Source organism: Electrona antarctica (genome assembly GCF_951216825.1).
Source record: "Electrona antarctica genome assembly, chromosome: 10".
NCBI classification, from domain to species: Eukaryota; Metazoa; Chordata; class Actinopteri; order Myctophiformes; family Myctophidae; genus Electrona; species Electrona antarctica.
In genome coordinates, this window is record NC_136791.1 from 7000294 (window position 1) to 7026635 (window position 26342).

A 26342-nucleotide genomic window follows, 5' to 3' on the forward strand; every position below is an offset into this window, starting at 1 on the left:
GGTCACCGTAACTATAGAAACCCCCCAAATAAAACTAAGTAACAGCCATAAAAGCAACACCAAAAACCAAATGGTACCAATCCTTGCTTTGGGCTGGCTTGTCAATCTGTTTCATTCACTCAGTCACTCAATCAATCAAACTCAGTCCCAACATCAGACATACTTTTACACACTGAGTCAACTTAGAAAAGAAAATTGTGCTATTGCCATATATTCACCCGTACATTATAAGTATGCTCATAATCAGGGTTCAATGTGTAAAAAATAAACCAGGCATTTTCATAACCACTAAAGCCCTATATACTTTTTCATACAACAAATAGTGAAAATAGCCGATATTAGATCTGCTGTTTTTGCTATTTTTGAATAAAAGAATATTGTCAAATTTCTATTTGGAAAAAATTCCAAATACCGGTACATAAAAATTAACCTGACTCCGCCAGATGGGGCAGCAGAGAGCTAGAGGCGGGATCAAGGCAGCACTGTGTATGGCTTGATCCCGCCTCTAGCTGCTGCTGATTGGCCAGGCCGTTTTGTGCCCGGGCATCAAGTCTGCCTGAGAGTTCCCAGATGGGAGCAGGAGGGGGAACCCAGTGTACTCTCTGCTGCCCCATCTGGCGGAGTCAGGTTACATAAAAACACCAGGGTGGTTAATATGATTTGTTTTGTAATTAATTGTGATATCAGACAGTGAAGTCTACATTTCCCAAAAGGAAATGCATGAATTTAATTTATCCCCACCGGCCATTGCAATTAATGACCAGAGAGGGCATATCAAAAGCAGAGGTATGGATTCCCCGCCAGCAAATTGAACCCAGCTCATAATATAACTCTTTGGTCCCTCGCCCTTAGTCGCCCCTTTGTTAAGTTTGAACATTCTTGGACCTCAACGTATAACATTTGGCCCGCTGGACAAAGGCAGGCCTGTGTGAACAGACCCAACGCAATGAAACTTCGAAAGAACTCAAGTCAGTGTACACTCTTCATAAACTCCTCCACATCCTTCTCTCTCCACGTCCCTCTCGGTCCCTCTCCACCTCCTGGGAAGCAACGGGGGTCACCAACACCCCCTACCAGGGGTCACCAACATGTCCATACACGGACAGATGTGTCCGTGGCAAAGACTTGGTCTTGTCCGTGGCAAATTTTTAGATTTTCTTTTTTTTAACCACCATTAAAATGTTCGTATTTTGATCATAGACCCAATTACTGAATGTCAAGTCTCCAGGTTTTCTTCAGAAGAAGTATGACAAATGTTTTATTTGGAAGGACCCCCTTAACTTTACAGACCTGCTATATGGTCATTCAGGGCTATAGCTCTTTCTGAGTTTCCGGTAATAATAATATTGTCCAGTCAATTTTGTCTGTGACAAAAAAAATTGAATCTTGACAAAAATGTCCCCCACAAGCCAAACATGGCCCCCCTGGAAAAGGAAAGTCCACCCTCTAGAAGCTGAACGGCGACACCAGAACATTGACCTTGGCCACGTGCTTGGCCTGGAAGGTGCGATCGGTGTACTCGGACATGTCCACGTCGATGCTGATGTCCTGCGGTCCGCGCAGCGACTGCACCAGGATCAGCTCGCCGGTCTGCCTGTCGGAGCGCTGCATGACGAACATGCCCCGGGGGTTGCCCTCGCCCACGATGCCGAAGCGCAGGCTGTCGGGCCCGGTGCGTCCCGGCGCTGAGGCCGTGGCCATGCGGAACAGCGTGGCCGGCGTCTGCAGGTTGGACGGCAGGGACAGGTAGTGGAAGGACACGGTCTTGGGAGCCAGGTGGCACGAGCGGCTATCCATGGGACAAGGGTTTCGCTCGCATTGACTGGGGGGGGGGGGGGACAGGAAAACAGCCACGCACGCACGCAAGCGTGCGCACACACACACACACACACACACGATGAATGGGGCTGCAACTATAAACAATATTTTTCTATTCAACTATTCTATCGATTAATTGTTCAATTAATCAAATAATTGAGCAGTTGAGACGAATAACAGTAAGTCTTAAGTCCATAATTTATTCTGACCCCTCCCCGAAAGGGGGAGGGGATAATTAGTGTGAACTTAGACTGTTATTCGTCTCAACTTCTGAAAATTGAGAAGCACCTTTTTATATTTGTAATTTATTCAGATATCAACAAATCGAACATTGCAACTACGTTGTGCAACGGTGTCATGCAAAAATAACACATCTACAAGCTTGCAACACGTTGAGAGGTTGTATTTTTCACCTCTCACTCTAACATAGGTCAAGAATCATACACTTTCTGATCACAGTAAGCTGTGAACTTGTCCCCTGTGAACTGATCCTGCATCTCATCATTTCGTCGACTAAAACTCAGGAAATGTTAGGAAGGGACGAGTGGACAAGAGATCCAGTATAAGTAAAAGACAAATCATTTTACGCTTGGTTGCATGCTGAAAATTAGCCATTACGACGGCATCAAGGCCTGCAAAAATGCATTTTTGTCGACAAACAAACATCTGTAGATTTAGTCCACTAAAATCACATGACATTTAGTCGACTAAAACTAGACTAACACTAAAGCATTTCAGATGACTAAAATATGACTAAAACTAAAAAGAATCAAAATGTTCCACCAAAATCAACACTACATGTCATCATGTAAACATGTAATGCCAAGTTCCCTGGCCAACGTGTTCCCTCATTCAGTGTTGCACCACATTTGACAGGACTGCATTGTATGTATGCCCTTAAATGAGGTTGTTTTGCAAGTGACTGGCAAATGCAACGTTAGAATGAAGCCAAAAACACTTGGAGGTTACGACGTTTCTAACTGTTTGGACTTTAGGAAAGCACAGATTAAAAAAATATATAGTTGGCCGAGTAGGCAAGCTGAATTTCAACATGGACGTGGTTCACTATAACAGACTTATTCCAATCTGGATACAGCCCAGAGGTCTGCGTTCAACCAATGAGCAACTTCATGGGAAGACGCACCTTTAATGTACAACATGTATTCTTTATAGGATGTGATGATAATTTAGTTTATGATGACATAGTTTATGATTGTGGGGCGGCTGTGGCTCAGAAGGTAGAGCAGGTCGTCCAATGATCCAATGATCCCTGGGTCGGCGGTTCGAATCCCGGCTCCTCCTGTCCACATGTCGAAGTGTCCTTGGGCAAGACACTGAACCCTACATTGCCTCCAATGAGTCGGTCGGTGTGAGCTTGCCACCATTGGCGTGTGAATGTGGGAAGTGAGGACGCTGGCGTCGACTGTTCGCCGCTTCACCTCCCAATGTATGAATGAATGAACCGTTGTAAAGCGCTTTGAGCACTTGGAAAAGCGCTATAAAAATGCAATTAATTAAAAATGCAATTCATTTATGCTCTGGTTTGAATACGATGACGTTGAGCATAAGTTACACACCGACGTCCAGAACAGTGGAACACTAGAAGTTGCAAGGTATTCCGAATGTTCGCCTAAAAAACGCTCGCCCTTGGTTTTTTCCGCCGACCTCATGCTGACTGCTCACTCGGTAGGGCACATATTTAGGTTTTACTGAGAATAAGGTTAGAAATAAGTTTAGGGCTTAGGCAATCTTTTACTGGGGTTAAGTTTAGGAATACGTTTTTGAGTTAGACATAGTTTTACTGAGGTTAAGTTTAGGAATACGTTTTTGGGTTAGGCATAGTTTTACTGAGGTTAAGGTTAGGAATAAGGTTAGGTTTAGACATAGTTTTACTGGGGTTAAGTTTAGGAATACGTTTAGGGTTAGACATAGTTTTACTGATGTTAAGGTTAGGAATAAGGTTAGGTTTAGACATAGTTTTACTGAGGTTAAGTTTCTGGTTTAAGGACTTCAGTGTTTTGTACCATACTATTGTATGAGTATCGAACAAATGTTTGCTTTCGCCATCTTTGTTGAAGAAGAGTCTGGGCAATTAAGGTTTAGTCTTACTAGAAGTACTAAAAGTTTTGCAATCTTATATTTAAATTTAGTCTGGCTTAATCTAGTTACCTCTGAGGTAGGTTAGGAATAAGGTTAGGTTTAAAAGTGTAAGCATAGTTTACTTAGGTTACAGGAATACCGCAGTATTAGGAATACTGCAGGTTGAGCAGTTCCGCCGGCTGTACGCCCCGTTCCCGTTGGTTGGTAAACGGCTGTATGCCCTGTTCCCGTTGGTTGGTAAACGGGTGAGTTTGTTGTTATTCCACTTACAAGGGTGACGTCTTGACATAGCTGATGTCACCGTGGGAGCGGGGACACTCGGGGCTGACACACTGGAATCCTCCGCCTGTGTTGATACAGGTTGTCCCCTCACTGCAGTTGTGCTGCTGGCTCAAACACTCGTCCACATCTGGAAGACAAAAGAGCAAAGGAAGGCATGCAGGAATGAGAGAGAGAGAGGCGAAAGAAGAAGGGAGACCATTTCGCTGTTACGAGGCAGAGACCTCATAACTCTCTATTACTATTTCAACAAATTTATTTTTTCATAAATTAATATTCTACTTTGTCGTACAAGAGTGTCACGCAAAAATAACTGATCTACAAGCTTGTGTATTGACCATGTTTTTGCTAGTTTGGAAAGGTTTGGAAAGTGAAAGTGGTTAAATTGAATGTGTTTGTTGGGTTTTTATTTATATACCGTAGTAAATATTGAACCCAATGAAACGTATTAACAAGAGCTTGAGACTAGTAATAACTACACAAACCTGGAACATGGGTTATTTTTCAGTTTCCTGAAAAGGTAACGGTTTTAATGGACAGACAAGGTTTCCACCCAACAGTACTGACAATTTCTGCTCCAGTGTTGATTTTGGCAGGAGATTTTATTTTTATTTTTAAGCCCTAACATGCAACATGCAACTAGAGATGTCCCGATACTGTATCGGTATGGGAAAAGTATCGGTATCGACCTTATTTGTCATATCGGGTCATATCGGTATCGGCGAATATGCCAGTTTAATAACCACCGATCCTACACAGGGATAAGGGGTTGACACTATGGCAGGTAAATAAAATGTTGGGGCATGTGGAGTTTGCTTTCGAGTTGCCTAAACTGCAAGTGCACATTTGAGTGAGGAGTCTGCTATAAACACAACACAAGATATATAGCTAGATAGCTATAAACACAACACAAGATATATTAGCTAGATAGCTATAAACACGAGACAACACGAGATCACAACACTGGTAGCAGTATTCGGTGTCAGTATCAGGCTCAGCTAACACAGAAATTGTGGTATCGGGATCGGATCGGGAACAAAAAAAGAGTATCGGGACATCCCTACTTGCAAACCATAATTCCCAATGGCATGTTGCAAGGAGTTGCATTGGTGTGGTTTGGGCCTTAGTCATAGTCTTTTGAATAGTTTTCATTTAGTTTTAGTCACATTTTAGTCACCTGGAATGTTTTAGCGAGTCTAGTTTTAGTCGACTAAATGTCATAAGATTTTAGTAGACTAAATCTACAGTTGATTTAGTCGACTAAAATGTGTTTTGGCGGGCCTTGATGCTGTCGTAATGACTGATTTTACACTTGCTGGAAATAGGCGATCTACAAGCTCACAACGCGTCGCAGCGTGAGCTTGCAGATCTGCTATTTTCAGCATGCAACCAAGTGTCTTTTACTTATACTGGATCTCTTGTCCACTAGTCCCTTCCTAACATTTTAGTCTAGTTTGTATTTGTTGACAAAACTGTCAGTATATTTAGTCTTAGTTTTAGTCATTGTAGCTTAGTTTTTATTTAGTTTCCATTTAGTTTTCGTCAGTGAAAAAAGGTAGTCGACGAACATTTTTCGTCATATAGTATTATTCGACGAAATCAACACTGTTCTGCTCCCCGCTTGACTGACATCCCTGCTTCCTGGTTACCACAGTCCAGGAACACGGGTCGTGGGTGATTGTTTATTTGGTTCTTCCAAGTTTAGTCCCCCCCCCCCCAAAACAAACGCCTCATGTCCTGGAGATCCCGTCTCGCCAGGGGAAAGGGTGAGGTCACTCATTCCACTGGTCTGGCACGCAGCGTTATAAGCTTCAGAGGTGCAAATGAAAGTATAGGGACGCCGGCCGGGGGGGGCTGACTGACGGACAGACACCTCATAGGGACGCCGGCCAGGGGGGGCTTACTGACAGACAGACACCTCATAGGGACGGCGGCCAGGGGGGGCTGACTGACAGACAGACACCTCCGCGGGAACCCATGGCATCCACCGCTAAAGTCTCCCCTCCTCATCCCTTTTAATGCGGTGAGCTAATGGGTTCACAAAGTAAATCGTCTCTGATGTTACGGCCCGGGTCCGCCAGCCAAGGGGGCCTGTGTGTGAATGAATGAGCCTTTGTCTTGTGGCGTTGTGTGCCTCTCACTCACTCACCCTCGCAGCTCCGTCCGTCTAGCAGCAACTTGTAGCCGCTGGGACAGGAGCAGTGGTAGGAGCCTGGGACGTTCACACACTCGTAGATGCACAGCTTCCCCCCTTGGTCCAGCCGGTACACCTCACACTCGTTGACATCTGCAGAGAGGGAAAGACAAGAGGAAGACATGCGTTGTACACGTGTCATAAACACTATGTGTGACCATGTCCATGTGTAGCAGACAAGCCCTGAGAAGCGTTAACAACTTAACATATGCCGTTGCCAAGAGGGGCATTCCCATTTGGAGGATGAGAGTATATGTTTGGTTTCCCACGTGGGAGACCCAGGGATTGAATTTTGTCATTTAAAGGACAACTTTAGTTTTTTTTCAACCAAGGTTCATGTTTTATTTGCTGCTGCTTTCTTTCGTTTTAGGGATTTTAGCTATTTTTGACAGGGGGGCGGGGACATTCGAACATGGGGCTAAATATTACAAAGTATTATGGCGATTATTATTTACTATATACTGTATACGACCTACTGGAACCCGGGAAATTACATCTAGCCACAAAAGATCATAGGATCTACTGAATGTGAAGGTAGAGTACTGGGGGATGCCATACTGTGTGTTGTAGGCTCAATATGTCAGCTTCCATTGCTTTGACTTGACTAGCAGTAATTAATTAACTTAATTTCCTAGTCAGTTGCGAGGACAGTGTCATCCAAAGATATGCACCCCGTAGCCACATCAACATTGCATTCACACATTCAACATCAAGTATTTTTTCCATGACTGCATGAAATGTAACAAAAAAAAGTTACCAAATCCAATCCATCTTAAAAGCAACTTAACAGTGACCTAAATAGCTGCTAATCAGCTTGAAACCTCTGGAGTAGAAAACATGTATTTATAACTCACTGCTTCATGGATCGCTGTCGTTTCTTAGCCCTGGTCCAGTGTGTCAGCGAGTCTCTCACTCACTGACACTCTGGACCAGGGCTAGTCGTTTCTATGGAAGCCCTTTTCGACCTCTGAAAAAACGAACCACTGTATCCTTCATTAGATGCTGAATAGCGAGAATAGCTGATTTACAAGCTCTCAACACGTCGTGACTTCTGGCAAAATTATGAAATGCTCGTAACCTCTGTGCCTAGAGTCACAAATATGTGTTTCTATGTAATTTGGTTTCAACTTTGATGTGCTTTCTTATTTTCTATTAATCTGCTGATCTATGTTCTATATAAGAAGCCATTGAGTTATTATTTCATGTTCAATATGGCATTGAGAAACCCCGCCCAAGACTCACCTATCAGCCCAAGACTCACCTATCAGCCCAAGACTCACCTATCAGCCCAAGACTCACCTATCAGCCCAAGACTCACCTATCAGCCCAAGACTCACCTATCAGCCTACTAACCTCGCCTCACCAGGCTTTCCACCACCTCGGAGGAAAGCCTGGTCTCTGTTTCAAAAGTCTGTATGATCCGGTCAGGAGCGGATGATATCGTTACGTCATGTTGTAGTATTGTTTTGTAGTCGACAGGCAGGAACAACGGGGCGGCAACTTCCTTTTCCCTCAAACAGATTTTTCTCAATAAAAGCTCTCATAGCCTGTAGCTTTTATTGAGAAAAATCGGTTTCAGGGAAAAGGAAGTTGCCGCCCCGTTGTTCCTGCCTGTCGACTATCATCCGCTCCCGACAGGATCATATACCTAAATGAAATGGTGCCCAGGCTATCAGCCTACACTGATTGAGTGATTGGCACTCACAATGTTTGTGGCACCACCTGGTGAGTGTGGCTCTGTCAGTCCAGGGTAAGCAGAGAGAGAGAGAGACAGCTAGGCTATACTTTGCATGGAGGAGCAAGAGGATTATTTCCCAGGTCTTGCTAGTCTATCCAGTAATGCGTTTCCTTAAATCTTTGGTTAAACCACAGACCTTATGAATCACCTGGGGGGAAAAAAAGAAAAGGAACCAAACACTAAACAAACAGATAGTTCAGGCCTCACCCCTTAGAGTATATATACTCTAAGCCTCACCCTGGCAGATGCTGTTGTCTGAGGTTCCGCTCATGTGGAAGCCTGCGTCGCAGCTGCAGTGTTGAGCTCTGTCCACCTTGGCACAGCGAGGTCTGCGACTGAACGCTGGGTCATTCATTACGCTCCACTCGGGTGGCGCTGTGTGTGACCAAAAGTATACAAGATCTATAAATGGTAAATGGTAAATGGTGCATTTATATAGCGCCTTTATCCAAGGCGCTTTACATAGATTGTGCATTACATTCACCCATTCACACACACATTCATACACCGATTGCAGCGGAAGCCATGCAAGGTACCAACCAGCACATCGGGAGCAATTTGGGGTTCAGTGTCTTGCCCAAGGACACTTCGAACCGCCGACCCATGGATCATTGGACGACCTGCTCTACCTCTTTAGCCACAGTCGCCCCATCTATAGCTTATACCCTGCGACACATACAGTACATATCACACAGTGGTGGAAAAAGTACTCAAATCGTATTACTTAAGCCATTTAGACCTGAGTTAAAAACATTCACTTTGAAAGAATATATATTCAAAGATTTGCGCCACATTTTTACGATTTTTCAAAAATAGCAGACCTACAAGCTCGTAGCACGCCACTCGGTGGCGCGCTATGAGCTTGTAGATCTGCTATTTTTCAATAGCTAAATTATAACATAATGTTTAAAACACCAAAAGGGGTTCCCGCCCAAAATGGGTTAAGTAAAAGTATCAATACTGCAATATAGAAATAAGTAAAAGTCCAGAATTCAAAGTGTACTTGAGTAAAGGTACAAAAGTATTGGCATCAAAATGTACTAAAAGTACCAAAAGTTAAATTACTCATTATGCAGAATGTTCCATTTAGAGTTATCAAATGTATACAAATATTTTGAAAATAGCAGATCTACAAGCTCACAATGTGTCGCATCGGCTATTTTCAAATAGACAAAATGTATTATGGCTTATGGCTTAAGTGGTTAATGCATGTTTTGTAATAATAATCCAAATCTACAAAGTAACTAGTAACTAACGTTTTCAAATAAATGCAGTGGAGTAAAAGTACAATATTTGCCTCTGAGATATAGTGGCGTAGAAGTAAAAGTATTGGAAATTGGAAGTACAAATATACCGTAAAATTGTACTTAAGTAAATGTATACTTCGTTACTTTACACCACTGCTATCACAGAACAGTCCATTGTTCATAAAAAGAACATGCTTTGAAAATGCACGCGGTTGGGTTGCCCAGACATGCGTTTCGTGACCTGACTGACCTGTCTGGGTCTGGTGCTGACAGTGGGAGCCACTCCAGTTCTGGGGACAGGTACACTTGTAGTGGTTAGGGTTAAGGTTAGGGTTAGACTGACTGACCTGTCTGGGTTTGGTGCTGACAGTGGCAGCCACTCCAGTGCTGGGGACAGGTACACTTGAAGTGGTTAGGGTTAGGGTTAGACTGACTGACCTGTCTGGGTTTGGTGCTGACAGTGGGAGCCGCTCCAGTTCTGGGGACAGGTACACTTGTAGTAGTTGACTCCTTCCACACAGGTCCCTCCGTTCTGGCACGGGTTGCTGTGACACTCACTCACATCTGTGGGCATTGGTGCATTGGTGAGGCTTCTCAATACAACGTCAAAGTTTCAACTCTTAAGTACAGCAGGCCCGGGCGATATGCTGATATGATTTCAAACTCTTAAGATCTCCACACACCGGGCGCGAATCGGATGCGAATTCGGAATTTTTGCGGCGTTTCTCCATCGGTTTTCCGAAAAACGCGGCCGGTGTGCAACCACCTTTACCTCGATTATGATTAATACACACAATGAAGAATATTACAGGACTTAAGGGTTAGACTAATCCATTTGGTTGATTATTAAAAAAAAACCACACCCGTGTGAACTGAGTGGTGCAAGGTCTTATATAGCCTGATCAGCTGTGGTCTGACGTAATGTCAGTGACCATAGTAACCATGCTCATTTCTTTGGGTCCCACGTACAGGTACACACACGTACAGGTACACACATACTTAGACACAAACATAGATACAGACAAAGCTGGTTGTTGGAGTGGTGCACCACTCAAAAGAAAAGAAAAAGAATCACACCCGTGTGAAGTGAGGGGCGCTCTTATCATCATACATCATCATCCTCATCATACATCATCTCATTCCGGCCAATTAGAATTTGCGTCCTCACCTTCGTCTTCATCTTTATCAATGGCATTTAATGTTTGTGTTAGGACAATGTTTGTGTTTACACGCACCCTCAAAGCTGGACATAGGAGCCCTCTTATTGGTTCTCCTCAATGTCGGTTTCGGTACATTATTGGTTAATAGTTGCACAGCCCTAATAGGGTAGTCAGGGGTTCTCAAAGTCTAAACCCAGTTGCTTCAGAGTGACTGTTCACATGCGAGGAAATATATTAATACAACAGTCCAATACAAATACAAATGATGACTGGTCCGATTGGTATGCCTGAAACAGAAGGTCTTGTGGAGTGCGTTGTGTGTCCCATGTAATAGAATACAGATGAAGTGAATGAGGCTGTGTTATCCTTCCTGTCCTGGGTCATCCTAGGGTTGTGGTGAGACTGGGTCTGCCCAGGGCTGATGATAACTGACACTGAGGAATGAGAGAGGCTGCATGGTATGGTACCATCATTTATGGACACAATGCTTCATATTTCTGCTCTTCGGCAGTGGTGGAAGGTAACTACATTAGGTAGGGTAACTTTAGGTTAAGACAAAAGGTTTTTTGTAAAAAGGTTAAATCACTATATTCTGATAATCATTGCTATAGAGTGTTTGTTAAGTAACAGAGGTCTCTCTGTCTCTCTAGCTCTTTAATAAACAGAAAATACATTTTCAGGAACGTGACAAAGTTTCAGCCAAATAGGAGAAAGTAGTGTTCCAGTTCCAATTTTGTCTGCTCATTTCTTTGTGTCATCACTTACAATTCCACTTGTATAATCTGTATCCCTGACTGAGTTCTCTATCTATTGGTATCCCGACCTGAAAATGCATTTTCTGTTTAATAAAAAGCTGGACAGACATGGACACTCCTGTTACTGAACAAACACTCTATAGCAATGAGTACCATCACAATATAGAGCATTTTAACACTTATTTGAACCAAAGAAAACCACTTTACCCTACCTTTAAAGGGGAAAACCACCCATTTTCAACATTTTACTATGTCATTAATATACCTTACAGCTGTTGTGTGGAAATAATAAAAAGTCCCCCCATTCTGTGTTTCCCAGAACTGTAATTATGAAAAGGATCATTAACATGGTGAAACACATCTTGATGACATCGTCAAGATGTGTTTCACCATGTTAATGATTTTTTTCAGACCTCCAGTTCTAGAAAACACAGAATGGGGGGACTTTTTTTTATTATTTCCACACAACAGCTCTAAGGTATATTAATGACATAGTAAAATGTTGAAAATGGGTGGAATGCCCCTTTAAGTACTGTACTTGAGTACAATTTTGAGGTACTTTCACTTTACCCGAGTACGTCTGTACAGACAGTGCACTCACAGACTGATGGTGGTCCGTGAAATGAAAGAAAAGTGTTTGAGAACCATCGGAGGAAAGGAAATGTACACCAAAGGTAGCTGATGTATTACTTGGAAGGTCAACTTGAGGTTCTTTTCATGGCCAGAATCAGGGGCTGTGAAGTCTTTAGCTGTCAACACCTCCACCCAAGGCCCTTTTAAAATTCTTCGCGTTTTTTAGCAATACTTCTCAAGTTCTCACAGTAAAACCCTCGCTCATGCTATTTCACAAAATATGCTGTAGTTTCCACTTTCCACCCCAAACATGTGGGAATTCACTGTTTTAGTGCAAATACCTTCAATGAGGTGGACAGTATGGAGCAACTGAGCAACAGTAAAATGATGACCATAATAGCAGGTTGAAGACACCTCAGTATGTCGAGAGGCTCTGCTTCCCCTGCAAAGACGGCCATTACAATATAAATCACCCCCACTCTTCTGCACCATTTTAACTATGGAAACATCTGATTGCCTGCTGTCAAAGCCTTGGTTCAGGGAAGAGGTGGAGTGTATATACAGTACATTTACACTTACAACCTGGACTCCCTATTTTGGCCGTGTCATAATAATAGATTTTCCAAGTGTTCAAAGCAATTCACATTTTCACACATTTTCAAAGATATTCAAAACATTTAAAAACTAGAAAAAGTGCCCTTCTGGGCACAGGTCTCCACCAGGAGGATAGGACTGTGTGAGATGTTTGGCAAAATGTGTAGTAGTAATATAAACATGTTTGCCTTGTATGGCAATTGGATGATTTGAGGCATTTTGTTCCAATCAACCTGTTTTGCAAAAATCAACCTGTTGGTGGCGCTATAACAGGCCAATGTGAAAAGGGTGGGATATATTCCTCAGCCTAGTAAGAAAATGTGTGAAAGATTTCACGTAAATTGCATGCTGTGTTCATGATTTGAGGCTTTTGTTCAAAACGGGGCAATCTTGCAAACTGTGAAAGGCAATTATCGCCAATTAGGGTGGAATATGAAATATCGGACAGATCCGACTTGAGCACATGACCATAGAGATACTGTGTAACGATTTGTGATATTTTTGGACAGAATCTGGAGGAGTAATATCCAAAAATGTGTTTTACAAAAGTCGGCCTCCTGGTGGCGCTATAAAAGGCAGATGCGGAAAATGCAGGTCAAAGGTTTGTCCTTGGCCTCTAGGGAGTGTGCATGCAACGTTTCACGCAGATCGGTGCAGTTTTAGGTAACAAATGTGAAAAGCTGCCTCATGGTGGCGCTATAACAGGCCGTTCTGGAAAATGCGGGGCAGAGGTTCATCGTTGGCATCTAGGGAGTGTGTGTGCAAAGTTTGGCATCGACCGGGTTAACGGTGCCGGAGATTAGCTGGTAACGGACGGACGGAAGGACACACGGACACACACACACGGACGGAGTGCAAAACATACTCTCTCCCCATGCCTTCGGCCTGGTGGAGACAAAAATCACACCCGTGTGAACTGAGTGGTGCAAATCCCCCCCCAACCCCCCCCCCCCCCCACTCTCTGTCTTTCTCTCTCTCTCTCTCTCTCTCTCTCTCTCTCTCTCTCATTAGCAGGCAACAGTGCAGCACTATCTCTCTCTCTCTGTGTTTCTGGCACAACAGCGCCACTTTTGGTACTCATTGGTACTGGTGCTCATTAACGTCACACACACACATAGTTGAGCGTCACAGACATTGCTGTTCCTTGGAGTGGTTGCACCACTCAAACATAGCTAAAATATAGCCGATCAACAGGCTCAGAATCCGTCATATCGCAGATGCGTAGCTTGGCTATTATCGTGTGAAACCGTCATACGACTGAAGTATAAAATAAGGCCTAATTGGTTAAATGGAGATGCCGACGTGCTGAACACCAACATAAGACGGACTAGAAGCTGCTGTAGATCCCAGAGAGACATTCCTGTGTGCCTGCCCTAAACTTGTTTAGTCTGTTAAGCTGCAGGAATCAAAACGGACAAATAGCCGTGCTCGCCTCATGACCATTGTTTTTATAGCCAGTACTAGTAAGAGCGTGCTAGACGTGTAAAAAGTGATGACTGAGGGAGTTGAGCGCTGCCCCTGCTCAACTCCAATGCCCGAGGCCACGGCTCTGAGGCCACTGTATGACTGTATATCGTCTATATCGGGTGGAAACCTCATAAGTCCAAAGAATTACTTTTCAGGATTCAAATTTGCAAATAGCAAAAGCAACACAAAACACACCGCGTTTTGAGCTTGCAGCTCTACTACTTTTAATACTTTTGTGTGACGTTGTAGTATGGTCAAGTAGCAGGGCATTCATTAATTTGTGAAAAGAACTAAAAAAGTTAATATTTAAAGCTCCCATGGGATTTACAAGCTCACAATGCGCACGGCACATTGTGAGCTTGTAGATGTGCTATTTTTGCTGCTTCTGTGTTACACTGTGAAGTAGGACATTAAGTTACATAAAATAAATAGCATAAAATGATGAAATATGGAGATTTCTGCCCGACATATATTCGATATTCGATAACTTCATTGGTCGCTCCACTGCAGCGAATAAAAAAAGCTCACAAAAAGCTCACAACGTGTTGCGCTGCGTCGCAAAGATCTGCTATTTTCAGCATTCAACACTGCCAACAAAGTGTAAAATGACTTGTGTCTTCTACTTATACTGGATCTCTTGTCCACTAGTCCCTTCCTAACATTGTAGTCTATAGTTTTTATTTGATGAAATTGTCAATATATTTAGGGCTCCATTTTCGTCACCGCTAAACCCCTTATCCCTAAACTTCTTTGCCTTTTTTACTATTTTGCAAAACATTTTTGAATAGTTAAAATGGCCAGTCTACAAGCTCACAACGTGTCAATGTAGATTGGCGAGTTGAACTATTCAAAAATGTTTTTCAAAATAGTAAAAAAAGGAAAAGAAGTTTAGCGGTGACGAAAATGGAGCCCTTAGTGTTAGTTTTAGCCATCAGTCATAGTTTTCATTTATTTAGTTTCCATTTAGTTCTCGTCAGTGAAAAAAGGTAGTCGACAAACATTTTTCATCATAGTATTAGTTAGTCGACTACATCAACACTGCTCCCCTGTTTGTTTTGCTAGCCCAGGGCTCCCTAACATGAGCACAACACGTACAAAATAAGGCCCACTTGGTTCTCCTGGATATTTTTAGGCTTTCTTTGACATCGATGTTTTCCACTCTGTATCAATCAGGCTTTTCAAGCAACGGCTACATTTAGAGCTATCAGGATGGACTTAAAGCACCCGAAGTCCCGAACAGAGATAATACTGTGCAGGTTGGCTGCTTTTTCTGGCCCTCTTCAAACACCAAAGTCAACAAACTTGCACACATTTTAAAGCCACTTGGAATGTCTTGGAGGAGGCCAGTGTGTTGGTGGAAGATGTAGTCAGCTCTTACCTTAGTAAGATCTGTAAAATGTGACTTGAGCTAAAGTTCAAAAGTATTGTGTCGAAATATAGTTAAATTGCCAAAGTAAAAGTACAAGCTCTTTTCAAGCTTGTTAAATTGTCTATTTTCAAACAGCTGAAGTATAAAATAGGACTAAAGTGGTTTATCTATGTTTTGTAATAATACAGCAAAGTAACTTGTGACCTTAAGCTGGAAATTGAAACACGTATAGTAAAGTAAATTTACCCCAAGCTTGTACTTGAGTAGATGTACTTAGTTACTACTCTCCACCACTGCACACATTTTGAAGCGAGCGTGCCACAATGTCTGGAGGCACGCCAGCTGCGAGGGCTGAAGGCGCTATCAATAGCATGCTTAGCATACTTGCGTGCTATGGGACCATGGGTCTGGGGCATAGTGTGTGGACCTAACCCCCTGTCCAGTGGAAGCCCTCCCGCCAAACAGCCCAGGAAACATAATCAGCCGAGGCCCGCTTATTTTACAGTGTATGGACAAAGTACCCAGCAGCCCCAGTACTGACCCAGAGTCAATAGAACTTCATGCAAGTGAATGTTGCTCAGTCAAATTACTTACTATTTTACTATTACTGCAGTATTCAAAAGTATGAATTAGAACTAAGGTACATTTCTGTTTAATATCAATGCGTTGCTGTAGGCCTATTGTTATTTAGCCATTTTCAGAAAAAAAAGAAAGAAAGAAAAAGTCAAAAGTACAATAGTCTTTGAAATGTAGGCTACATACTGTAGTGGTGTCAAAGTCATAAGCATCCAAAAACACTCAAGTAAAGCACATGAGACACTCAAAAATGTACTTAACCCCTTTTGGTGTTAACATTATGTTATGCTTTAGCTATTTAAAAATAGCAGATCTACAAGCTCATAGCGCGCCACCGTGTGGCACGCTACAAGCTTGTAGGTCTGCTATTTTTGAAAAATCGAAGAACGACTGACATAGAAACATAGCTTTTTCAGAAAACTGTCAGGATGTAGAAGACATTTTTAGAATCTTTTACAGTATAGGAGTGGAAACAGAAGGGGGGAGGTACCCTACAGTGAAACAGAAACAGAAGGGGGGAGGTACCCCACAGTGTAATAGAAACAGAAGGGGGGAGGTACCCCTCAGTGGAATGTGGAGTACAGGTGTTTTGCTGTGTTCTGGAGACATTTAATGCCATTTTAACGAGGCCTTCATTCAGTGTGTGCTCGGAGCCCCCAGTCTCCACTAAATAATGGCTCTTTTCTTTGCCTGTCTTATCTGTTTTGTGCAGGGAGGAGGAGGAGAGCCCCCTCCTCCGGGCTCACGGGATGCTGCCTCTTTCAACCCCGCATTCAACGTTCGGCCACCGCGCCCAAGGTCACCCTGAATGGGGTATTTTTTCCCCCTGGTTTTTCTTTTTTTTACCCCCAACAGACTGAATAATGTGGCAGACATAGCATGCTATGAGCCACAAGGCATTCCACTGATTCACTGGGAAGTGGCAATGGATACAGACTGCCGTGGGGAGGTGGAGGGGGTTCTAAATTCTTGATCCTATATGATAGAATCACAATAGAGGTTGAGACGACGTTTCTCTCCTTCCTCAGAATGTACAAATACACACAAATAACAGTCCCCGTTCGGTTAAACCAGTGGTTCTCAAACCTTTTAAAAAAATGTCACGGACCCCTATAGTGTTGTAATGCAATTGATGCAGTTAGAACCAAATGGACCGGTCCATTCATTTTCGTTCCATTCGTGCAGTCTCAGAGTTATTGTAAAGGTCTATTTGAGGGGGTCCTTGAGTGGGACCCCACTTTGAGAACCATTAAAAGGTATCTTCAGTGATTTCACTTAATTCAAATATCACTTTTCTTTTTCTTTTTTTGTGATAATCCTTCCTACTATAGAGTGTGCTGACCATATAAGGAGTTCCTCCCTGTCCCCAGTTCACCCCTGGGGTCAAAAAAGCTTAGGTTTCGTTTTTGGCTAGAGGGCCCATCCTTCATCCAATCAGGATAGAGAGGGGCCTTCCTCCAATCATGATCGAGCGGAGGAGGGCCTTGGTGTGCGTGCTGTTGGCCTGTTGCGTGTCCCCCCACTGTAGAGCGTGTGCATGTGCACATCTTGTATACCGGGGCGGACCGTTTTTTTTTTTCAAATCACCCAAATCACTGAATGCTCCTTTAAGTTATGGAACCATTTTTGTCCAGTTGTGTCCATTTGGTTCATAACTATGATTCATTTAGCTGGGGACCCCCTTGAACCCACTCAAGGACCCCTGGAGGTGCACCGGACCGCACTTTGAGAACTACTGAGTTACTCGATACTTAAACGTGAAGATTTACGACATAATATATATTTTACAACTGCGATTTGGGCAAAACGAGTACAGCTGTTAAATTGCTAAGTGTTAGGTCCTGATGATGACATTGGCCCACTTTACAGTCCCGGCGTTTTTACGAGGCTCGGGAAGCTTTTTAAGACACACTGACGTCACCTTTGCAGACGGCGTTGACCCCGCTCCAGCTTCCATTCTCCTGGCAGACACGCGACCCCGGGCCGGCGAGGTGGTAGCCCTGGGAACAGCAGTGCAACACTTTATCCATATAATCCATTATAAAAAACAAGAGTGACACGTCATTAACTGTCAGGTGAAACAAGCGCTGTCTGTCTCCGTTGTGACCTGACGAAGATGTAATTGACACATCGAAACATTGTCGCTTTTTACTTGCACCCTGTTACAAATAAAATAAGGGCCTGAATCGTCTGAGCTGCTCCAGTGCCTTCTTGTTCGTCTGTCTCTGTTGTGCGTCTGTCCCCCCATTTTTGTATTTATTTTCTCCCTATTATTTGTTGTTAATATTTTTGTTTATCTGTGACAACCTCGCGGCCGTTGTTTGCGTTCGTTTCCGACGTGCTTTGGTGGGTTCAATGACTGATTGTGTAGCTCCACTTAGCTCATAACATTAGCCGCTATTCTAAGGTTGTGAGGCTCTAAATAAAAAAAATAAAGAAATTATTTGTATAAAATAAAATACACTTTTCGATAATTTGATTAATTGAAAAATAAGAAAAAGCAATGGATAGAATAGTTGCTAATAAAATAATGTATAGTTGCAGGCCTTACCTGGGAACAGGTGAAATGGACCTCGTGTCCCACAAAGTACTTGGATCCAAACTTGCGTCCGTGTGTAGGAGCTTCCAGGGACGGGCAGCCGGTGGGAGCTGTGGGGGAGATGGAGCTTTGTCACAACCTTGTATGTATTATTATTATTATTGTAAGAACATTTTAAAATAGTGAAAATAGCCAATGTACAGTACAAGACGCGTTATGAGCTTATTTTTATTTATTTTTACTTTTGTGTGACACTCTTGTAGGATGAGGAAAAAAACTGAGATATATAGGAGATTTCTGTCTGACAGCAACGATGTGAAATAAACCGTGATGAAGTAGTCTGATTTTAAACAAATTCTGTATTCATTTATAAAAAAATAAAATAGAAAAATAGCTGATCTACAAGATCATGTGTTGCGATGCATTGTGAACTTCTGCTATTTTCGAATAGCTGAATTTCAAAATAGGCCTTAAGTGGTTGATGTATGTTTTGTAATAATAATATACAAAGTAACTTGTAATAATAGCTGTCAAATACATGTAGTGGAGTAAAAAGTTACATCTTTAGCTCTGAAATGTAATGTACACTGTATGATGTCCACCAGTCGACCTTGAGGCTTAATCAGGAGTCGTAGTAGCCACAGGATAATTCTAAGCGGTGGATATTGCTCTTGTCTTCATGTCTTTATGTATGTAAATTGTCTTGTTCTTTGTGTTATGTCAAATGTGTGTACGTATATGTGTTCTGCATACTTGGCTGCTGTGTCGCAAGACACATTTCAGTGTGAACTGACAATAAAGTACTATATCATATCATATAGGCCTACAGTATTGAAAATATACTCAAGTAAAGTACCTCAAAATTACTGTAGGCTACAGTACTTGAGTGAATGTACCTATAGTTAGTTACTTTCCACAACTGGTCGCAAGTGAAATAAAGTCTGAATTATCTCGGCGTCATGTGCCAAAAACAACAGATACCCAACATACAAGCTAACAACCGTCGCGCATGCAACACATTCACGCATTGTGAGCTTGTACATCTGCTGTCTTTGGCACGCAACACCGTCGTATGACAAGGTATAAATGAGGCTTAACCCATTTTGGGCGGGAACCCCTTTTGGTGTTAGCATTACGTTATGCTTTAGCTATTGAAAAATAGCAGATCTACAAGCTCATAGCGCGCCACCGAGTGGCGCGCTACGAACTTGTAGGTCTGCTATTTTTGAAAAATCGAAGAACGACTGACATAGAAACATAGCTTTTTCAGAAAACTGTCAGGATGTAGAAGACATTTTTAGAATCTGATCTCAGGTCAGAATGGGTTAAGTCTTCCAGCATCCTGTGGCATGATGTACCGCCCTGAGGACATGCACGTGTCACTGAGCAGCAGTGGAGAGAAACTTCATGGGAAACAACAGTCCAGAATGCTCGGTTCAGTCCAGCAGTGAACTGGTCATTTGTTTGTGAGGGAAGAACTGTAGCAAAGGAACAGTCAAAATATGTTATGCTACGGTTCATTTTAAGAAATTACTTTGGAATTTTAGTACATTCCAATTTCCGTGCTTTATATATTCACAGTGCCTTGAATGAATTAGTCTACATGTTTGGTTTTGGCTTGCCTTGAACTTTTTGCCACTTTAAATGATACAATAATCCTACTATAAATGTGCAGAATTTCTGTCTGTCTGCGTGTGTGTGCTTGCGTGTCTCTTCACAAACTGTCCGAATGGCGGTTGTGCAGAACCATAGATTCGAACCGCTATAGAGCACCGAAGACTGACTTCAATATCGGCAGAGGGCGCTGTTCCCAGGGTTCGTGTACTTTTTTATTTGTATTATAATCCCCATATGGGGATCTTAGATTGCATCATATGAGAACTGTGTTTGAAAAATAAACAAATCATCCCGGCCGTTTCTCTCATATGGATATGAATAATCAATTGACTGCGAGAAAACGCTAATGTTACTGCTGCCGAATTAGTTACATTTTCAAGTGAAACAGACTGTATCAAATATGAGTCGCCGAGACTGTTTACTTTTGGACGATTTTAAGATCACTCAATGTTATTCTCCATAAAGGAAAAAATCACACCCGTGTGAACTGAGTGGTGCAAGGTCTTATATAGTCTGATCAGCTATGTCAGTGACGTCACACACTAACCATAGTAACCATGCTCACCTGTGCACGGACACGTACACGTACACAGGTACACAAACATTGCACGGACACGTACACAGGTACACAAACATACAGACAAAGCTGGTTATTGGAGTGGTTTGCACCACTCAAAAACCTTCCGCGAACCAGGGGATGAGCGAGTGACGTCAGGACGTCGGTGCTCTATGGCCATATATGGGACTGACCGACTTCAAACTCAATGTCCGCCCGCCCACCCTATAATGAGCATTAGTGAGGAGGAGGACCGTGAAAGGGTTGAAAATGGGTGAAGTGTGGCCTGGGCCATGGCTCAGTGGTCCAGGCACCTTGGGCAGTATTATGCGTGTCTTAAGTACCAGGTCTTATGACTTAACTTAAGACCTGGAGGCGTGGTCAATGCTGTTTGGCCACTCAGAATAGCCAAATGGCATTGATCACACCTCCAGGTCTTAAGTTAAGTAATAAGACCTGGTACTTATTGATTCATTACGTCAATTACGGCACTGGCCATAAGCGGGTGAAGACACGCATAATACTGCCCCTTGGCTGGTAATCCAGTCTGGCAGTGTGCCGCGGGTTCGACTCCCGATCCCGACGACCTTTACTGCATGTCTTCCCGCCATCTCTCTCCCCATTTCCTGTCAGCCTACTGTCTGTCCCTCCATAAAAAATATAAAATAAAGGCGAAAGCCACAAAAAAATAACATTAAAAAAAAAAAATGGGTGAAGTGCCCCTTTGAAAAGCTATGTATTGGACTATTGGAGTAAATTATTCTTAGATTAAAAGAAAGCTTTTGACGAGGTGACCATGACTGTGATAATCATGATGCTGACGATGCATACAGTGTCATTCTTATAGATTTCTCACCAGCTGACTGGTCGGCTTGTGGCAGCTTGGAGACGGAGTTCTGCAGCGTTGCCAGCTTTGACTTCATGATGCGCAGGCCCTCCGTGAACCTCATCTCTTGGCCTTTCAGGAACTTCTCCATTTGACGGAGGACGCCGGTAACCTGGTGCTTGTCCATGCAGTTCTATGGATGAAGGGTTAGATTGATTGATTGATTGAAGTATTTATTTGCATCTCAAACGAAAGCACAACTCCATAAAGCACTTGTTTACAACAGGGTCCACCATTTTCAATTCATCAGAACATTTAGAGACGTACAAATATACACTTCAATAAAAAACAAACAGGAAATCATCATATAAGAAGGTAAAAAGGGAAAGAACATATACAGTAAGGGGAAAAGGGGGACCTGACCCATTGCAAGATGCTGTACTCTGTCGTCAACCCTAAGCCATTCCAGCCTGTCAAAATGGGCAGGGGTGAGGTGGGTTCGGGGAGTGAGGCCAAGTAGTAGCCTGGCCAGTTAGTTTTGGGAAGTCTGGAGCCTTGTTTGTACAGCAAATAGTTAAAAGAGCCGCTCTGCAAAGCACTAATGAGTCACCAGTAAGAAAACAAGCGAGGACCAAAGAACCCATTACTACTCACAGCGTGTGTTGAAGCTCAAGTCGTAAAAATATGAAACATGGAAGGTAAAACAGTCGACATAAAATGCAGCTGTGGAGGGTGATGTAATGACCACTAGAAAGAAACTGTCGCTATGGTTACAAAACAGATTTTCCTTCAGTGTACCCTTGTCATTAAAAACCTCCGTCCCCAAATGGTGGGGTCCGTCTCACCATGATTTATCATAACCAGTAGAAATATCATTCAATGTTTCCCAAACAGACCCATTCTTATGTGTCACAAGTAAATGCCATTGACAATGGACAGAGTTTAATGTTCGTTTAGTCGCTAACACAGACATTAAATGCCATTAACATTAAAGAGAGTTTAATGTTTGTTTTGTCTGTGTTTGTTTTACATCACCATTACATCACCTAATCATAGCAACATGAGTTAGACTTTAATATATTAGCGCCCCTCACTTCACATTTTTTAAGAAGAAATGACCAAGAAAACTCATATATTTTCAAAAGAATTCCAAAAAAATTCAAAATATTTTTTATACATTTCCAAACATTTAAACAAATAGCGATGCATTGTTAACTTGTGGCTATTTTCACTATTTTTTGAAAAAGGGCTTCATATTCTTGTAACTTTTGGTCACGGGGACTCCCGGGGTGGACTCCACCAAATGTATCTTTTCGGCTCTTGAACTGAAAAGTTTGGGAACTCCTGTCACTGGCAATGTCACCAGCCACTTTCTCCTGCAAACCTTGTGGCGCTGGCATGTGAGATGTTATTATGGGATATCTCCACCCCCTTTCACTGTTCTACACCAACTCCAGTGGTAGACACAGCTGGACAAAAGCTGTCTGGCAGATGTCAGCCAGACCTCAGTCCACTACACTGGTCCTCTTCAGTGGTGGGAAGTCAATTATGTACATTTAATCAAGTACTGTACAATTTAGAGTATTTCCATTTTTCGAGACTTTACATCTCAGAGGCAATTTTTGTACTTTTTACTTCACTATGGTTATTTGCAATATTTGGCATCTTCCTGTTTCTGTTTAGATAGGCCTACTAGTTAATGTTGTTTCCCTAAGGGCAACCAGACGATAGTCATTTGATAAATATAGTATATTTATTATTCTTCCCCCTGTGACATCATGTGGGTCAAAAGTGCATCATCATCATACATCATCATCACATTGTACTTAGCTACTCGAGCCCACACTGTTTCTTCTGGAACAGTATTTTCTAGTTACTTGCAATTTCTCGAAATGTTACTTTGTAAATTAGTATGGCAAAACATACATTAACCAATTACTTCTGCAATTTGACAATAGACGATCTACTAGCCTCGGTACCCAGGCTTTCATTTTCGTCGGCGCAAAAAATGAAAGCCTGGGGAAACGCATTGGCCGCTCTGGTCTAGAAGTGGGAGGAGTCAACCCTTCCGGGTGGGCGTCGCTCCAAATGATGTGATGTAGTGCTGCACTAGTAACCTCGCCTCACCAGGCTTTACACCACCTCGGAGGAAAGCCTGGTCTCTGTTTCAAAAGTCCGTATGATCCTGTCGGGAGCGGATGATATCGTTATGTCATGTTGTAGTATTGTTTTGTAGTCGACAGGCAGGAACAACGGGGCGGAAACTTCCTTTTCCCTCAAACCGATTTTTCTCAATAAAAGCTCTCGTAGCCTGTAGCTTTTATTGAGAAAAATCGGTTTGAGGGAAAAGGAAGTTGCCGCCCCATTGGTCCTGCCTGTCGATATCATCCGTTCCCGACAGGATCATATACCCTCAATGAAATGGTGCCCAGGCTACTGCACTAAGGGGGGGAGGAGGGACCAGGGCTGACGGACAGATCGGTGAACCAATCAGGGCGTGCGCAAATCTCAGCCGCAACCCGCCCCTCTAGACCAGAAACCTAACACGTTAGTTCAGGCTAACGATCTACAAGCTCACAACAGGTCACGTGTGGAGTTTGTAGAACTGCTATTTTTGATGTATGTATTTGATATTATTTTTTATTCTTTTTCAAATTTGAAAGAAACGCAGGAAATCTGGGACATCCTGCATGATGGTAGGCCTTGCTTGAGGGGCGCTAGCCCCTCCTATATACAGCTTTTGTCCCCACACGTCTCAATATTTTCCATTGACAATGCAAGGATAAATTAGGTCAAATGTCTGCCAAACACAGGTGTAGAAGTAATAGAAAGCCTGCAGTTAATATAAGCTTAGCCTTGGATTCGCCATTGATGATGCCACTGGTGGATGGGCAATGGTCGTGGCAATTGTGACATTTTATCATGAACATTAGTAAGGAGTCAGGACCAATTATATGAAGGTAGGTTGAAAAGTGGTGAAGTGGTCCTTTAAGCATATTTTTATGTTAAATTTTTGTTTGTGTTTTTACTCAAGTAAAATGTTGAATAAATGACTTTTACCTGTACTTCTACATTGTGGTATGCCTATACTTTTACTGAAGTTAAAAATGTGAGTAGCCCACTGGTCCTGTGTATATTCTGCATGGCAGTGGGAAGGCACTGCCTCCTCGGATTAAAAAACAAATCCTGAATGGAGTGGACAGGCTTTGTATTCAAAATAGCCATGCGTAGTTACTTAAGACTAAAGAGCAAATGGGGCTCGATTAGCCAATGTTCCAAAGTTCTGCAGAGAACCAGCCACTAATCCTTTGAGAAACGTTCATCAAGCTCATTGGAAGAACAATGTCCCAGAAAGAGCACAATATCTTAATAACTGCCTTTAAGGCTTGACAAATACATTCTTTAATCTTCATGGTGTATACTGTTTGAGCTAGTCCACCTGTCAAAAACAATGGTCAACACATTTTAGATCAAGAGCAAAAAGGAAGAGGAATAAACTTTTGAAAATAGAGAAGGTAAAGGGTGGAAAACAGAGGAGAAAAAAAACAAGGCATCATGTGAAATTGTACCAGCTGACCATGACAACGTGAGGATTCGTATAGCATATTAAACATAACTCTGAAATAAATGCCAACATCAATTGATTTGTGATTGTGACTGCAGTTGCAGTCTACATTAATGATTCATACAGCCAAGTGTTGGAAGGATAAAAACGGGATAATCTTCCAAAACGAGATGATGTACCAGGCATTCAGTTCACAGTAATTGCATGCACATATAAAAGTCCCAAACCTAATAGCATAGAAGTAGAAAGTTTGGAAGATCTAAGGTTACAAGAGAAACGCTCAAATGTGATTAGTTTAGTTGTGTTATTAGTCGCGGTTGCTCGAATTAACCTACTAACCTGCACTCCATGACAATTCTGTATAATTCCCAAATACAGCAAAAGTAAACAGCTTTGTTGAAGTGACAGTGCCATGTCTGGAAGACGAAAGTTCGGTTATAACGTGGAGATTGTTTTTTTCTTTCCCAAAAGAGCAGTAGTCCAACAACAACAACTGTGTGTCCTGGGTCCTATAACTGTATTCAGACTGCAGAGTGGAGAGGATGCTCCTCAGGTGCGTCAGTCAGTCCGTGTGGTAGAGATGCACGTGACGTCCCCCTGTCTAGCCGCTGCCACACCATCAAAAGAGCTGCGCACGTTCTCGGCTGCGCGTAGCTTAAAGCTTGAGTTTTTAGACAGCTGGTGGATGGAAATTAAGCTCCACCTCCGCCGAATACTTGCGCGACGGCCAGATTCCCGGAAACGCTCTCCTCCGCTCAAGTCTTCCGCGGAGGTGGAGCTTAATTTCCATCCACCAGCTGTCTAAAAACTCAAGCTTTAAGCTGCGCGCAGCTTGAGAAGTGCGCAGCTTAAGAAAGTTTTGCGCTCAGGTGTGGAGACGGTGTCTAAAAACTCAAGCTTTAAGCTGCGCGCAGCTTAAGAAGTGCGCAGCTTAAAAACGTTTTGAGCTATGGTGTGGAGACGGTGACAGTCTGAGCGCTACAACAGGTTGGACCACAAGACCCCATCCAGAAGCTGCACCATTTAAAATCCCTCCCACCAGCTCAACAAGAATAAATTAAACTAAACTAGCCTATTCCCTTGGAGCCCTCTTTCAGATCCAGCCTGCACCCAGCGTATTCGAAGCGATTCTTGGATACAAATTTGAATTAAATCGACTCAATTTAGCAAATAATCGTATAGATTTTCGTAAGCATATACTACTAGGCCTATTATTTATCTAAATTAAATAGCTATAGGTCTCCTCGCCTACTGTACTAGGCCCTATACATCTGTTAATGTAATATTTAATAGGCTTCTGCGTAAACTAGTCTATTAACTGCGGATAGTCAGTGTTCTCTTCTGTCCTGGTTTGTGGAGCTGTGGTGAC

At 42.7% G+C, this 26342-nt stretch overlaps 1 protein-coding gene across 1 annotated transcript; it reads right to left on the reverse strand.

The window, feature by feature from the left end:
• Window positions 1–527: 527 nt before the first annotated feature.
• On the reverse strand, window positions 528–25532 carry fbln7 (fibulin 7). The gene is made up of 9 exons (XM_079512234.1): window positions 25313–25532; window positions 21439–21601; window positions 18422–18519; window positions 17792–17870; window positions 9815–9940; window positions 8367–8504; window positions 6347–6484; window positions 4189–4327; window positions 528–1822 (listed from the first exon to the last, which is right to left on the reverse strand). The coding sequence occupies exons 1-9, from the start codon at window positions 25385–25387 to the stop codon at window positions 1447–1449; spliced, it is 1332 nt and encodes a 443-aa protein (XP_079368360.1). The 5' UTR covers window positions 25388–25532; the 3' UTR covers window positions 528–1446.
• Between the last annotated feature and the right edge of the window lie 810 nt (window positions 25533–26342).

Excerpts from the sequence above, each read along its gene's own strand:
- fbln7 (XM_079512234.1), bottom strand. The coding sequence starts at position 25,387 with ATGGCACTGTCACTTCAACAAAGCTGTTTACTTTTGCTGTATTTGGGA. Across the intron at positions 6,485-8,366 it reads AGACAACAGCATCTGCCAGG|ATGTCAACGAGTGTGAGGTG; the intron begins GTGAGGCTTAGA and ends CCCTCTCTGCAG. Across the intron at positions 4,328-6,346 it reads AGACGGACGGAGCTGCGAGG|ATGTGGACGAGTGTTTGAGC; the intron begins GTGAGTGAGTGA and ends TTTGTCTTCCAG.